At 41.6% G+C, this 12953-nt stretch overlaps 1 protein-coding gene across 1 annotated transcript; it reads left to right on the top strand.

Annotated features, from left to right (window-relative positions):
• Nucleotides 1–12949, top strand: LOC125692192 (cytochrome P450 2U1). Its single transcript, XM_048942394.1, has 5 exons — nt 1–477; nt 4271–4903; nt 8787–8948; nt 9920–10087; nt 10468–12949. Exons 1-5 carry the CDS (start codon nt 54–56, stop codon nt 10644–10646), a joined length of 1566 nt encoding a protein of 521 aa, XP_048798351.1. The 5' UTR covers nt 1–53; the 3' UTR covers nt 10647–12949.
• The last annotated feature ends 4 nt before the right edge of the window (nt 12950–12953 follow it).

Here is a 12953-nt window from a genome sequence, read left to right as displayed (position 1 = left end):
CCGCTACGCGCCGAGGGGGGGGCGGGCCGGGGCCAGCGCAGCCACCTGAGAGGATGGCGGCGGGCGGCGAGTGGCTTCTGCGAGCCCCCACCGCCACCGAGCTGCTGCTGGCGGCCGCGTGCTGGCTGGGCTGCTACTGGCTGCTGCGGCCGCGGACGCCGCCGGGGCTGCCGCCGGGCCCCGCGCCCTGGCCGTTAGTGGGCAACTTCGCCTTCGCCCTGCTACCGCCGTCGCTGCTGCGGAGGTGGGTGCTGGACGTGTGGGGCAGCGGTCGCGGCTCCCCCGTCTTCTCCCCCCACGTCTTCCTCACCGGCCTCACCAAGATGTACGGCGGCATCTTCCGGCTCTTTGTGGGCAGCCGGCCCTTCATCGTCCTCAACACCTTCGGGGCGGTGCGGGAGGCGCTGGTGCAGAAGGCGGAGGTGTTCAGCGACCGGCCCTCCGTCCCCATCGTCCTCATGATCACCCACAATAAGGGTAAGGGCCGGGAGGGGCCGGGGGGCTCCGCGCCTGGCGCCGGCGGGCCGAGGTTCGCCGGCAGCCCTGCTCTGCGCGGCCTGGGGGAGGAAAGGGCGAAAGCAGCGTTCGCTGTGCTGGGAGCAAACGCGGCGGCGGTGGGAGGGATGCAGCTCCCTGTGCAGCGCTGCGGTGCGGTCGTGCCGCTTGGCGGTTAGTTCCGTCTGGAAGGTCGTTGCAGCTGTGTTTGGGAATAAGGAGGTACGAGAGGTGCGGTCTGTCTGTGGAATGGTCCGAATTGCACAGAAGCGCAGAACGGCAGGGACTGGAAGGGACCTCAAGAGATCGGTGAGTCCAACCCCCCCAGCTGAAACAGACTCCCTGCAATAGGTCGCACAGGTAGGCAGGCATCCAGACGGTCTTGAATGTCTACATAGAAGGAGGCTCCACAGCCTCTCTGGGCAGCCTGATCCAGTGCTCTGTCACCCTTATCATAAAGAAGTTCTTCCAAATTGTTATGTATCACTTGACATTAGCTGTCACAGGGAGGTGAATTCCTCCCTGGTGTTGTAAAGTGAACTACAGGTGTAGTGTACAATGCTCAGAAAGGAGTAGGGTCTGTGTTACAGGCTGTGGGGGCTGCCTCGCCCAGCACAAGGAGCTTCTCTGAAGGCTGCTGGAAGTTGTAGGTGCTTTCACCAGACAGAATGGAGTACTCGACCTGCACTATACTAGGATTTCATTACTGGCAAGGCAACAGCTGCAGGTCCAGTGGGCTACAATGGACATTAAGGATTCCAACCCATTGCTGCAATCAGGGTTGCCTCCCACCAGATCAGGCTGCCCAGAGCCCCATCCAACCTGGCCTCCAGGAGTGGGGCAGCTGCAGCTTCTCTGGGATTTCTCCAGACTGAGCAAACCCACTCCTTCAGCGTTTCTTTGTACAAGAGGTGTTTCACTCCTGTGAACATCTTCATGACTCATCTTCTAACAGCTCTGTGTCTTTCTTGGGCTGGGGACCCCAGAGTTGGGAGCAGTACTCCAGATGGGGCCTCATGAGAGCAGAGAAGTGCAATCACCTCCCTCACCCTGCTGGTCATGCTGTTTTTGATGCAGCTCAGGATACAGTTAGCTTTCTGGGCTGCAAGCATACAGTTTGTGATGAGTTTCTCATTAACCAGCACCCACAGGTCCATATCTGCAAAGCTACTCCCAATCCATTTTCTGCCCAGCCTGTATTTGTGCTCAGAAATCAGCAGGTGTCCATTTCAGATTCCTTGCTCTTCATTGTGTAAACAGAATATTTTTTATTTCCGGGCTTTATCTGTTCTTATTCTGAGAAGTGCGTTTGTTCCTCCTTACCATAGTCCAATCTCACATTAAAATTACTTGACAGGGGGTACGTCACAAAAGGAGAAAATGCATTAAAAAAAAAAAAATAATTTTGGAAGAAAATAGTAAGGCAAGAAAAAAATCTAAGAGAAATGATTTATTTTAAACTTTACTGTTACTCTCTATGAGTATAACGTGAAAGAGAAGTGCTTATCTGAGCTGTGTTCTGTAAGATGCAAATAAATTATTGTGTTTGGAGGAGAGCAAGCAGAAGCCTCCAAATGGCAAATAACTGCATTTCAAAGGCTGCATAGCAAAAAAGGATGGAGGCTAAGTGTATGTCAGCACTTGTAGTCCTGTCCTGTGCTCTTCTAGACATGGACATGGAGCAAGGCAGAAGTTGAATGTTTTCTGTCATGAATCCTGTTTGTCAGTCCTGCCAGTATTACAGCAACACTAAAACAAACAGTGAGAAATTAAGGGGGGGGGGGGGGGGGGGGGGGGGAATAACCTTGAGCAGAACTTGCTTTATTTGAACTTTTCATGTAAAAAGGGAGTTTTTGTTTGCTTGTATGTGAGTTTTTTGCTTTGTTGGTTGTGTAGGTTGTGTAGTTGGAAGGGTTTTAATTGTCAGGTAACAGAAATTTGCTGTCTTTAATGAGCATGAGGCCCTGATAATTCTGGGTTCCTGATGCTTCACAATTTGTTATTTTATTTTATTCAAATTCATTTTTATACTACATTTACCTGTGCCAAGTACCTTGAATTTTCAGTCTGTGCAGCGATTATCTGCAAAAACAGTTGACTGCTCTTCCATTATTGCTGCCTGCCATTGTTAGGTCTGGCAGATTAGTTATCTTTTAGTCTGTACCCTCCTCTTTCTCTATTATCTGCTTCTATCCTTTGTTAGACTTTTCCAATTTGCAAATCAGTTCTTGCTATTCTGCAGCAGTGAGAGGTTTCAGGTCCTCTGAAGTCGTGCTGTGCAGCCTCTGTGCTCGACTGCTGGAAAGGCTCTGGTAATGCAGGGAGAGGTTTGTTGCCTTGATTAGGAGAGACTTTGTTACATCTGAGATAATCACAGTTTTCTTCTGTGAGGTTATCTGGATCCTGAAACTAATTATCCGAGTGGCAGAAGAGATTGAGTACGTGTATCCATATTGAGGATGCTTCTTATGGGATAGAAATAGTGATAAAGCATTGCTTTGTTACAAGATATCCACAGGTCTGCCTGCAAACTCAGTTTATTGGTTGTCAGCCAAACGCAGCCCCTCAATAAGCCTCTTATTTCACCCACCCCTGTGTCTCCTTGATGGCAGGAGCACTAATAGGAAACGTTGCTTTAAAAAGAGAGGATCTGAAAAGTTTTGGTTCTGTTTTAAAAGTGCTAGAGAATAGATAACGGTTTAGTGCAGAGAAAGTGAAGTTCAGCAGATGGTCAGCTTGTGCTGACTCATGATAATGCACTGCTTATTTTATTTAGGACTTTCAAAACTAGGTCATGTCTTTAAATTTTCATTATTTTTTCAGTCTGATAATGTGAATAGAATAGATAATGTAATCAGAAAATCTGGCTGTAAAGATTACCAGCTTTATGTTACACTGAACTGTTTATGCTTCTGGGACTGCAGACACTTAAGACACTTAAGGATGTCTGCAGTCCTGTACCTGCAGATTTCTATCCATAGATTTCTTACTTGTTTACTGGGGCTACGTACATGAAGTCTTAAGAGAAATCTAGGTGATGTTGAATATAGAAAAATGGTGCATTTTTCTGTTCCCCATTTTTTGTGACCTCTTCCATTTAAACTCAGCATTGAGATTGGCATTTGATGGAAGAATTGATGTTGCTTTTATACAGTAACTTTCTATTTACAGGCAGAATTGATGATGTCACAATATTAGGAGAATGAAAGCAGCACTGGCCCTTGTTTTGATGGCTTTAAACACTCTTAGGTTAACCATGGAGTATTAGAAAGAGTTTATTTTGGTTGTGCAGCAGGGATGTTTCTGTTTGTAAGTGAGCAATATTTCTATGAAGCTGAGGAACTGAGCTTTATTTCATAGTGATGTTATCTTGCAGAACATGTGCCCAGAGGCACTGAAATGCAGAAATGCAAATCAAGTTGTTGCCACATGGCTCTGGATCTGTCTTCACTTTGTGCGTTTGTTTGCAGCACATGTATCCTTTGTAAGTAAAAACAATACTTACAGTAGGACTGTGTGCACACAGTGAGAAATCAGCAGAACAGAAAAGGAAAGAATTGGTATTTTAATATCACACATTCTGTCTTGCTCAAAGAATTTGCACCTTTGCATCTCAGGACACTGAAGTTCTACCTCCTCTGGCTCCAAAACCAATGCTTGGGACAGTTGCTGTGTATCTTTTCCCCCTCTTTTGACTTATGGTTTGCAGGCCTGTGTAACTGTTTCTCCTCTTTCCACTTGAAAACAGAACAGCTTTGTTTCTTTTCCCTTCCAGGTGTTATTTTTGCACCTTATGGCCCTGTGTGGAAGCAGCAGAGGAAATTCTCTCTTGCAACACTGCGGCATTTTGGAGTAGGAAGACATAGCTTAGAGCCTAAGATCATTGAGGAGCTGAAGTTCATAAAGGAAGAAATGCTGAAGCATGGAAAGGATTCGTTCAGTCCGTTTCCGATTATCCGCAATGCAGTGTCCAATGTTATCTGCTCCATGGCCTTTGGCAGGCGTTTCAATTACGAAGATGTTGAGTTCAAGACGATGCTGAAGAACATGGCCCGTGCGCTGGAGCTAAGTGTGCACAGCTCTATGATCCTGGTCAACATCTGCCCGTGGCTGTACTACCTTCCCTTCGGGCCTTTCAGGGAGCTTAGAAAAACAGAGTTAGATATTACTGCTTTTCTAAAGAAAATAATTGCACAGCACAGGGATACGCTGGATGCAGCAAATCCCAGGGACTTCATTGATATGTACTTCCTCCACGCAGAAGAAGAGAAGAACAACAAGGAGAGCAGTTTTAATGAAGACTACCTGTTTTTTATCATTGGAGACCTGTTCATTGCAGGCACAGACACTACTTCCAACACGATATTGTGGTGCCTGCTCTACATGTCCCTCTACCCAGAAGTACAAGGTAAGACTATTCTTGGTGTTTTGCAAACTCCGCTTGGATTTTCAGAATTGAGAGCAATCGGAAACTCTATTGAAGTCATTAGGAGTGCTGCTACGTATCTATGTGCAATTTGAAAGGCTGGTATGTAATAAGACATCTTTTTCTATCCCACCCTACTACGATGATCTTTATGTTAGTGCTGTGTATTAACTATCTCAACTGTCCTTTATGCTGTGTCTGTGCATTTCTTCTGTTTTGGGACAACTTCATCTTTTGCAAGTAACTCAAAGGAACCTTGGCATAGTGGTTTGGTGGTTGGTTTTGTTTCTTTCTTTCTTTTTGGCAATTGTTTAGTTCCAGGCTTACAGCAGCAATATAGTGATGTGCAGTTGTAAGGAGGCTCCTGAACCTACTGGGGAGTCTGGAGCAGTGAAGCAAAATCCATTGTAGAGGGAGATCAAATTAGAGGTCACTTAGGCAAATTGGGCTTTCACAAGTCCTTGGGGACAGCTGGGATACATCTGAGGGAGGCAGCTGATGTTTCTGAAAGACTTCTTTCTAAATGGTTATGACTGCTGAGTAGGTTGCAGATGACAGGGAGGAAGAGAAGGAGAATATCATACCTGTATTCAAGAAGAGGAATTTATTATTATCTTTTATGGGGCACCGGCAAATGTGTTTGGAATTCTGTGTCAAGTTTTGGGATCCTGAAGCACTGAAATGCTGGAGCAAGCCCATCAAAGGGCCAGCAAGGTGGACAGGGCATGGAGTGCACGGCCCATTTGGTGACACAGAAGGAACTGAGAGTATTCAGTAATAGGGAAAGGAGAGGAAACCTGCTGCATACAACTGTCTAATTAGAAGATGCTGAAGAGATGGAGGCAGTCTTTTTGGAGCTGAGCAATGAAAGCATTGAAGGGAGGCAACAGAGAGAATCTACAAGAGAATTCTGATTAGATACTGCTTCTTTTGTCCTCTATGAAGACAGCAAGGACTGCAACAGATAACCTCTAGAGTTACAAAATTTATAAAACCTGATGGGCTATGGCTGTGAGCAGTATGGTCTACCTTCCAAGTTATCTCTGATTGGGAATGTGACTTGGCTATGGGTAACGGTTTGGATCAGATGACCTCCAGATGTTCCTTGCAACCCCGTTTTTTTTTTGAAGCGATGCAGTCATGTTCGTATTTGTGACAGAATTCTAGAGAATGCCTGGTGTGTTGTTGCAAATACAAAAAATACTGGTGGTACTGGAGATGTTATGCTATTAAAATCATACTTGCTAGAGTTGTATTTCAGGATTTCTTGAGATAAGTTTTCATTGCCAAAGAACTACAGTTCATTTTGATTAAATATCTTTTATGCTGGGTCTTGCTACAGTACATGTCATTGCAAAGGCAACATTTTTTTTTGGTCCTATTTATCAAATATAATTTGTTGAATTTAAACAAAATAAAGCAACTGATTTATCAACTTATTAGCAGCATCTCACAAAGCCCTGCCCAGTAAACGCTTTCCACTAAACTAATTGTTAGATACACACAGACTGAAACCTCAGCAGAATGGACAAATTCCACTCAGTAATTCTGCTTCAGTTTGTAACAGTGAACCACTTCCCCTTTGCCCAGGCTTCTTGCTAACGTGGAACAAAGAGCAAAACTCAAGTTATCTAAGTGCAATATAAACCTTTATATAATACTTTTATAAAATACCTGAAATTTTGAAGTTATCATGTACTGCAGCCGCTTTACAAATTAGCCAATGGATACTTGTTTACAGTGCCTCTCTGCAGTTATCTCTTTAAATAGGTCAAGATCATAGTTTATTGTACAAAGTCAATACAAGTTGTTGGACAAAGATTGCAAAATAGGGTATCAGTTCAGTATATAAAAGACAGAGTTCACAGAGAACAAATTGCATGGGCTCCTTCTATCATTTAATGGTTGTGTGTTATCACTGCTGGACTTGATAGGTAGTTACAAGAATTAGATATGCTCTAAATTCCACAAGAGAGAGCTGGGCAGGTTTTGTGTGTTTGTTTGTTTAAATCCTCCTTTCCTCTTGTCTGCTAATGAACATGTGATAATTATTTTTCTCTTCTGTTTTCTACCACTTCTACTGCCTTTCTCCAATTACCTTTCTCCTTATGCCATAGCTGTTGTTAAACAGTATGTTTAAGCTCAGTACCCTGAAGCAAATGTATCCCTTGGCTATGTAATATAATTCTCTTACTTTTAATATCCCGTTCCCTATGTCTCCTGTTTACTTGGGAATTAATGTATGCACCTTATTTTTTTCTCCTTCTCTGCCCTCCTTCCCCCCGCCCCAGTGATTTTTCTCCTGTCCCTTAAGGGGAATGCAAGAAAATGCAGCAGTGGTAAATGCAGGCAGATAGTTTTAGGAAATGAATGGCTAGCAGCATTTTGGCTACTCTCTGTGTAATTCCACATATCTTCACAAACTCCTAAGAAGGGTTGTTCATGATAAGACAGTGGTATGATAAGACAGTGGTTTTATACCACTTTTGGACAGTGGTATAAAATCCATCATATTTGGCATGAAACAGTCAATCTCCTTAATTTTTCTTTTTCTTTTTTTTTTAATTCCCATTTGTGAATGTGCATACCTGAATGCAGGGCTATGATGTCCCAGTGAAAAAATGAATAATAATGAAACAAGTAACAAAATCCACAGACCAGGTACTCATGGGCCACACTCTTGACAGACCCGTCGTCATTTAGCCATTTCTTCTTGTGCTCTTTACATGAGATTTTGTTTCCCCAGCAATCCCAATAGGTGGCAGCAGGCGTTCACTCATCACTACCCATATGGTATTTCTGGTTGCTCCTCTGTCTCTGAAAACAGCATCAGTGAGAATCTTGGTTCAGTGCTAGGGAATCTTGGAAAAGGCAAGCATGTCAAGCACAAAATGTTCAGGGTATCAAGGGTAAAAAATGAAAAATGGGCTTTCTTTTTAATGAAAAGTTGATTTTGAGATCTTCTCTCAGGATTTCCTATTGCTCTGCAGCCAGATTCCGAGTTACCTGGAAAAAAGGCAGCATCATCCGAGGGCAAAACAAACCTTGTGTCCTTGAAACTTCTCTTAATCGACTTCCTTGTATGCTGAGCCTTTAGTGAGACCACAGGGGGAGCAAGTGTTCTGAAACTTTCTGTTTTTCATGAGAGTGGAGATGAGCTCAATAACTTCTGTTTTTCCTGTGGGCAAACATGTGATGCGATGGAACGTCTGATGCTTTCCTGGGTAAATGAGAAATAGCTGAGTTTAAGTTCTGTGAGGAGAAAGTGGGAAACAGCAAAGCAAGAGTTGCATGGCTGTAATGCCTGCAGTAACAGCACCAGAATTCCTGCTCCAGAATGAAGTACCCAGAGCAACCACAGTTAAAGCTTTCCCTTCTCTTCATCACCTTTTCCAGTTCTGAAAACTGACTTTTTGCAGGGACAGGCGACCAGCTGGGTTGTACAGTCTATGCTGTCTTCTTTTTTTTTTTTTTTCTTTCTTTTTTTTTTTTTTTTTTTTTTTTAAACAGGCCAAACTCTTAATGTTTTGACTATTCAAGCTACTGTATAGTTAAACTGTTAACTAAGGTTACAACTACGTTTGGAACTGAAACAGAACTTTTCCTGTGCTTAGCCAACATAGTAGCACTGTCCTCTCTGTAGCTTTACTCTGCACAGTTGTCAAGATTCTACTCGGTTTCTTCGTTACTGAGACTGTTCTCTAGGCTTTTGCTGCCATAGTTATTTTGGCTAGAAGATCATGCCTTGTAGACATTTTTGATAAGTCTGTGTAAACACTGAGGCTCAGATAAGTGAAATTAAGATTATGCCTTCTCATATATTGTATTTTTTTTTAATTTTTTTTTAATCACTCTCTTTGAATAGAGAAAGTTCATGCAGAAATTGAAGCAGTTCTAGGTCGTGACAAAGTTCCCTCTCTTACCCACAAGGCTCAAATGCCCTTCACAGAGGCAACCATTATGGAAGTGCAGAGGATGACTGCAGTTGTTCCCCTTTCTATCCCACGAATGGCTTCAGAAACTGCTGGTAAGCATTTGTAGAGTGTTTCTTTTGTGGATGAAGGTCTGATGGGACATCTGACATCTGGTGAGAATTTACAGAAACCTCATTTGTCTATTAAAACTTGCAGCTCAATTATGTAAAATGCCATTTGTATGAAGAGTGGCTGGGCTTGAGATATTCGTTAAGGTAAGCAGCATGCCTGACCTAATGTCCAGAATGTCTCTCTGATTTAGAGAGATGTCTTTTCTGGGGGGTCAGTTAATGTTGACTGATGTGATTCATGATATACCTTTGTACCTGGAGTTGCTTTTGGCCATCTGACATAGAGATCTGAAAAATTCACTTACAATTAACTGATTTGCTAAAACTTAAAAGGCATATCAGCAGAAATAATAATAATAATAAATATATTTTCTAAAGTCCTTTTGTTGTCTGTAGCTGAGAACTGATTTAAGTCAATGAGAGGTAGCAGTACTTGGCTTTCAAATCTAATTCTGAATTGATTTGATTAGAACAATAAGGTGCAACAAGCTTAAATGACACTAGTAACTTCAAAACCCTTTAGTGAATACAGTTCAAAATACATACCTCTTCCTTACCTCCATCATCTCTGCACGGATGTTCTGTAACAGCAGAGAACTGGGAAGAAGCTAGGTCACAGCGTTTCCATTCAGCAGAGTGCATTTCTAATGACTGCTTCTGTGGTACTGGCATGCTGAAGGAGGCTTTGGAGCTTCTCAGCTGCCTTTTCCCTGCAGGGAGCTGTTGCCATAACATGGTTTCTTTCCAGCTGCTCTGGCCTCTGTGATGGTGACCCAGCCTGGCTAGCGCAGGTCACCTTTGCTTCAAGTGCCTGCTACATTTGTAACCCACAGCTACAGATCAGTATCATTTTTTGTGATGTTTTCTTTTTTTAATAAGTGTCCTGTGTTTGCTTCTAGCAGTTTATCAGATCCTCTGTCTTTGTGCTTTCTTTTTTTTTTTTTTTTTTGAAGTGCTGCAGGGATACACTATTCCAAAGGGCAGTGTGATCGTGCCCAACTTGTGGTCGGTACACAGAGATCCTAATATCTGGGAGAACCCAGACGACTTTCAACCAACAAGATTTCTGGATGAAAATGGCCAGATTATTAAGAAAGAGGCATTCATTCCTTTTGGAATGGGTAAGATTCCAACATACTGTTTTATCAAGTGTAGGGCCTCAGAGGCATGAAATTTAGAAGGACTCACAGGACTTGTTTTATTATTGCATTTGGTGGTTTGCAAAATGGGTTGGGTTCTTAAAAGCTGCAGTTGCCAAGCGGAAATGAGAAATGATGACTCCTGCTTTGATAATACTTTTCCTATGGAATAAGTACTGTTAATATCAAGCAGTAAAGCTGAGCAAAACTCAGACTCAAATACCAGAGACCAGAGGTTTGGAAGCCCATAACTTACTCATAGCTGGAGCAATTCTGCATTTGGAATAGGAATTGCATGTATGTTAACAAATGGATCAATGGTATAAAAAGCACTGATATATCTCTTTCTAACTATTCTTTAGGTAAACGTGTGTGCATGGGAGAGCAGTTGGCAAAAATGGAGCTGTTCTTAATTTTTGCAAGTCTAATGCAAAGCTTTACCTTTTTGTACCCTGAAAATGCTACAAAACCATCTATGGAGGGAAGGTTTGGTCTAACTTTAGCTCCCTGTCCATTCAAAATAATAGCTTTGAAGAGATGATACAACATCACAAATCATCAAACAAAGAAATACTGCACTTTAAAAACCCAGCTTAATTTTCTTTCCAGCTTATTTTGTTACTTTCTTTCCAGAAATACAGTAACTGCATAGGCTTTCATACCAATGAGAAAGATCCATTTGCAATTCTGGATGGAGAACTTTTTTTTTTTTTTTTGTCAGCTGTTGCATTCCACAAATAAACTGACAATATAGTTTGAAATTTGATATTAAAACTTGCTGGGCTTAACTACTCTGTCTGTTAAGCTAATACTGTTTGTTTGTCAAATGTTAATTATGTGAGAATGGTCCAAAACAGTCTGTTAATACTGTAGTGAATTTTAAGTGTTATTTTGGTGAAAGCTGTATGTGAAATTTCACAAATGACTGAAGGACATAATCTTATAGAAGAATTAATGAATGAGAGAGTGTTGATAGCATTTTCTGTGCAAAGAAACATCACAAATGTAATGGAGTTCAAATAACAATGAATACTTTATTGAAAGAACTAAATGATACTTCTTATAACCTTGAAGCATTCTGTCTGGTGAGTAACTTACAGGTGGAGACTGGATCAAATCAGTCTCTATTCCTGGATCCAGATGTCCTTGACTATCAGAGCTTCCCATAAACATGCAGGTACCAACTCTAAAAAACACATGCCAGGTTCATTTGGAGGCCTAGTAAATCGTTGCATATACTGTGTTCTTAAGCTGGGGATATGAAAGGAATGCACAGCCTCTGAATACAGATAATTTATTTCTAAATATAAATGAGAGCTAATTTCTCTAACATAAAGCAGAACTCCGGTGCCAAGCAGGTATCCAAGACTACACATCGATGAAAACACTGTTCCCTGTTTTGCCTGTGTCACAAGTGATGGTCTGTTCTGTAGCTGCAGCCTGGACAAGAGGACCAGCCTGTTCATCAGGAAGGCATCTGCATGGATAATCCTGAAGCTAGGGCTTACACTAAGGTTCTTCCTTGCAAGCAGTGTGGGTGGTACTGCCACAACCTTTTTGGCTTTGAAAACTGGAATCTTACATCAAACACATGTCGACATAGTACTGTGGCCTTAAAAGTTTAGGCACGGAAATTAGGAATCTAACATAGCTGAGGTTTGACTGGAGAGGCTGTTTCTTTGTTATCTTCTATATGGTGTAAAAAGATCTGTAGTCCACATAGTATTACTGTATCAGAACCTTATTCTTTCCTCAAGTATAATTTTAGTGCTGTTTACAACCATCAAACTGAGCGTCAGGGAAGCCTGTTTTTAGGTATTTCAGAATGAGGCACTTAGTCTCACTGCCTTTTATTTAAAAGGTTTTCAAATGTCTGATGTTTGAGGGATGTGTAACTGTCATCCTTTATATAACTGTTCTTTACCATCCTTCAATCTCTTTATATACTTTTTGATCTAGCAGAGATTTATATTAGATGAAATAAATACATGTGTACTCTTCTAAGAAATTTTTTCTCCATATTGAAGGTCTAGAAAATACTAGCAGTCCTCCAGATGCTAAGTTCACAGGACTGTAAAGTGAAATTGAAAATTCTGCAGCAGAAATTGAACCTGAATTGTAAAAAAAAAAATAATTAGCTCTTAAGCTTTAAATTCTCTCTATTCTTGTCTCTCTCATTAAATCAAATCTTTAACAGCCAAATAGTGCCTGGCAAAGGCTGCAGAATACTTTGGATTTCAATTTAGGTTTTCTGCTAGCTGTTTTAAATTAAACGGTGCCATGATTTCTGAGTGATCAGTTGGTTGCTTGTGTACCCTACCACTTTTGTGAGACCTTCCAGTTTTTCTTAAGGCTAGCTTTTGACTCTATAGGTTAGTCCATACTGTGCTATTGTTATTATTTTGTATGACATTTTTGAAAACCCCGTAGCACAAGAAGTTGAGTTTGGTACCAATGCTAGTGAACTTGCACTAAAAGCCGACTGCATTGCATTAATAAGCATTACATTTTCCAGTGAACAGTGTACAGTTGGGATTTTTGTCTGGAAATCCTTAAAATAATATATGCTTAATTGCAGAGCTGAATCAAGTGCTGATAATGTTTATCTTTCTGTCAAGAAGCCTCTTTAAGCAATATAATGATGTTGGTGTGCAACTGATGATTTATCTGTTTGTCCTTTTAATCTTGAGGACGTATTTGAAAAGCACTTTAGTTTTTTTTGTTTGTTTGTTTGTTTTTTAACTGATTCCAAAGAAGACACAATTCACATAAACACATAGTATGTGGAATTACATATATTTGTGTTCATCTCGCCTGTTGAGTTTAGTGTGAAATGTCACCTTTAAAA

The sequence above is a fragment of the Lagopus muta genome, chromosome 4, assembly GCF_023343835.1.
Source record: "Lagopus muta isolate bLagMut1 chromosome 4, bLagMut1 primary, whole genome shotgun sequence".
Lineage (NCBI taxonomy): Eukaryota > Metazoa > Chordata > Aves > Galliformes > Phasianidae > Lagopus > Lagopus muta.
The sequence above is the reverse complement of the archived record's forward strand: the minus strand, read 5'-3'. Positions and strand labels throughout refer to the sequence as shown.

Excerpts from the sequence above, each read along its gene's own strand:
- LOC125692192 (XM_048942394.1), top strand. The coding sequence starts at position 54 with ATGGCGGCGGGCGGCGAGTGGCTTCTGCGAGCCCCCACCGCCACCGAG. Across the intron at positions 4,904-8,786 it reads CCTCTACCCAGAAGTACAAG|AGAAAGTTCATGCAGAAATT; the intron begins GTAAGACTATTC and ends CTCTTTGAATAG. Across the intron at positions 8,949-9,919 it reads AATGGCTTCAGAAACTGCTG|TGCTGCAGGGATACACTATT; the intron begins GTAAGCATTTGT and ends TTTTTTTTGAAG.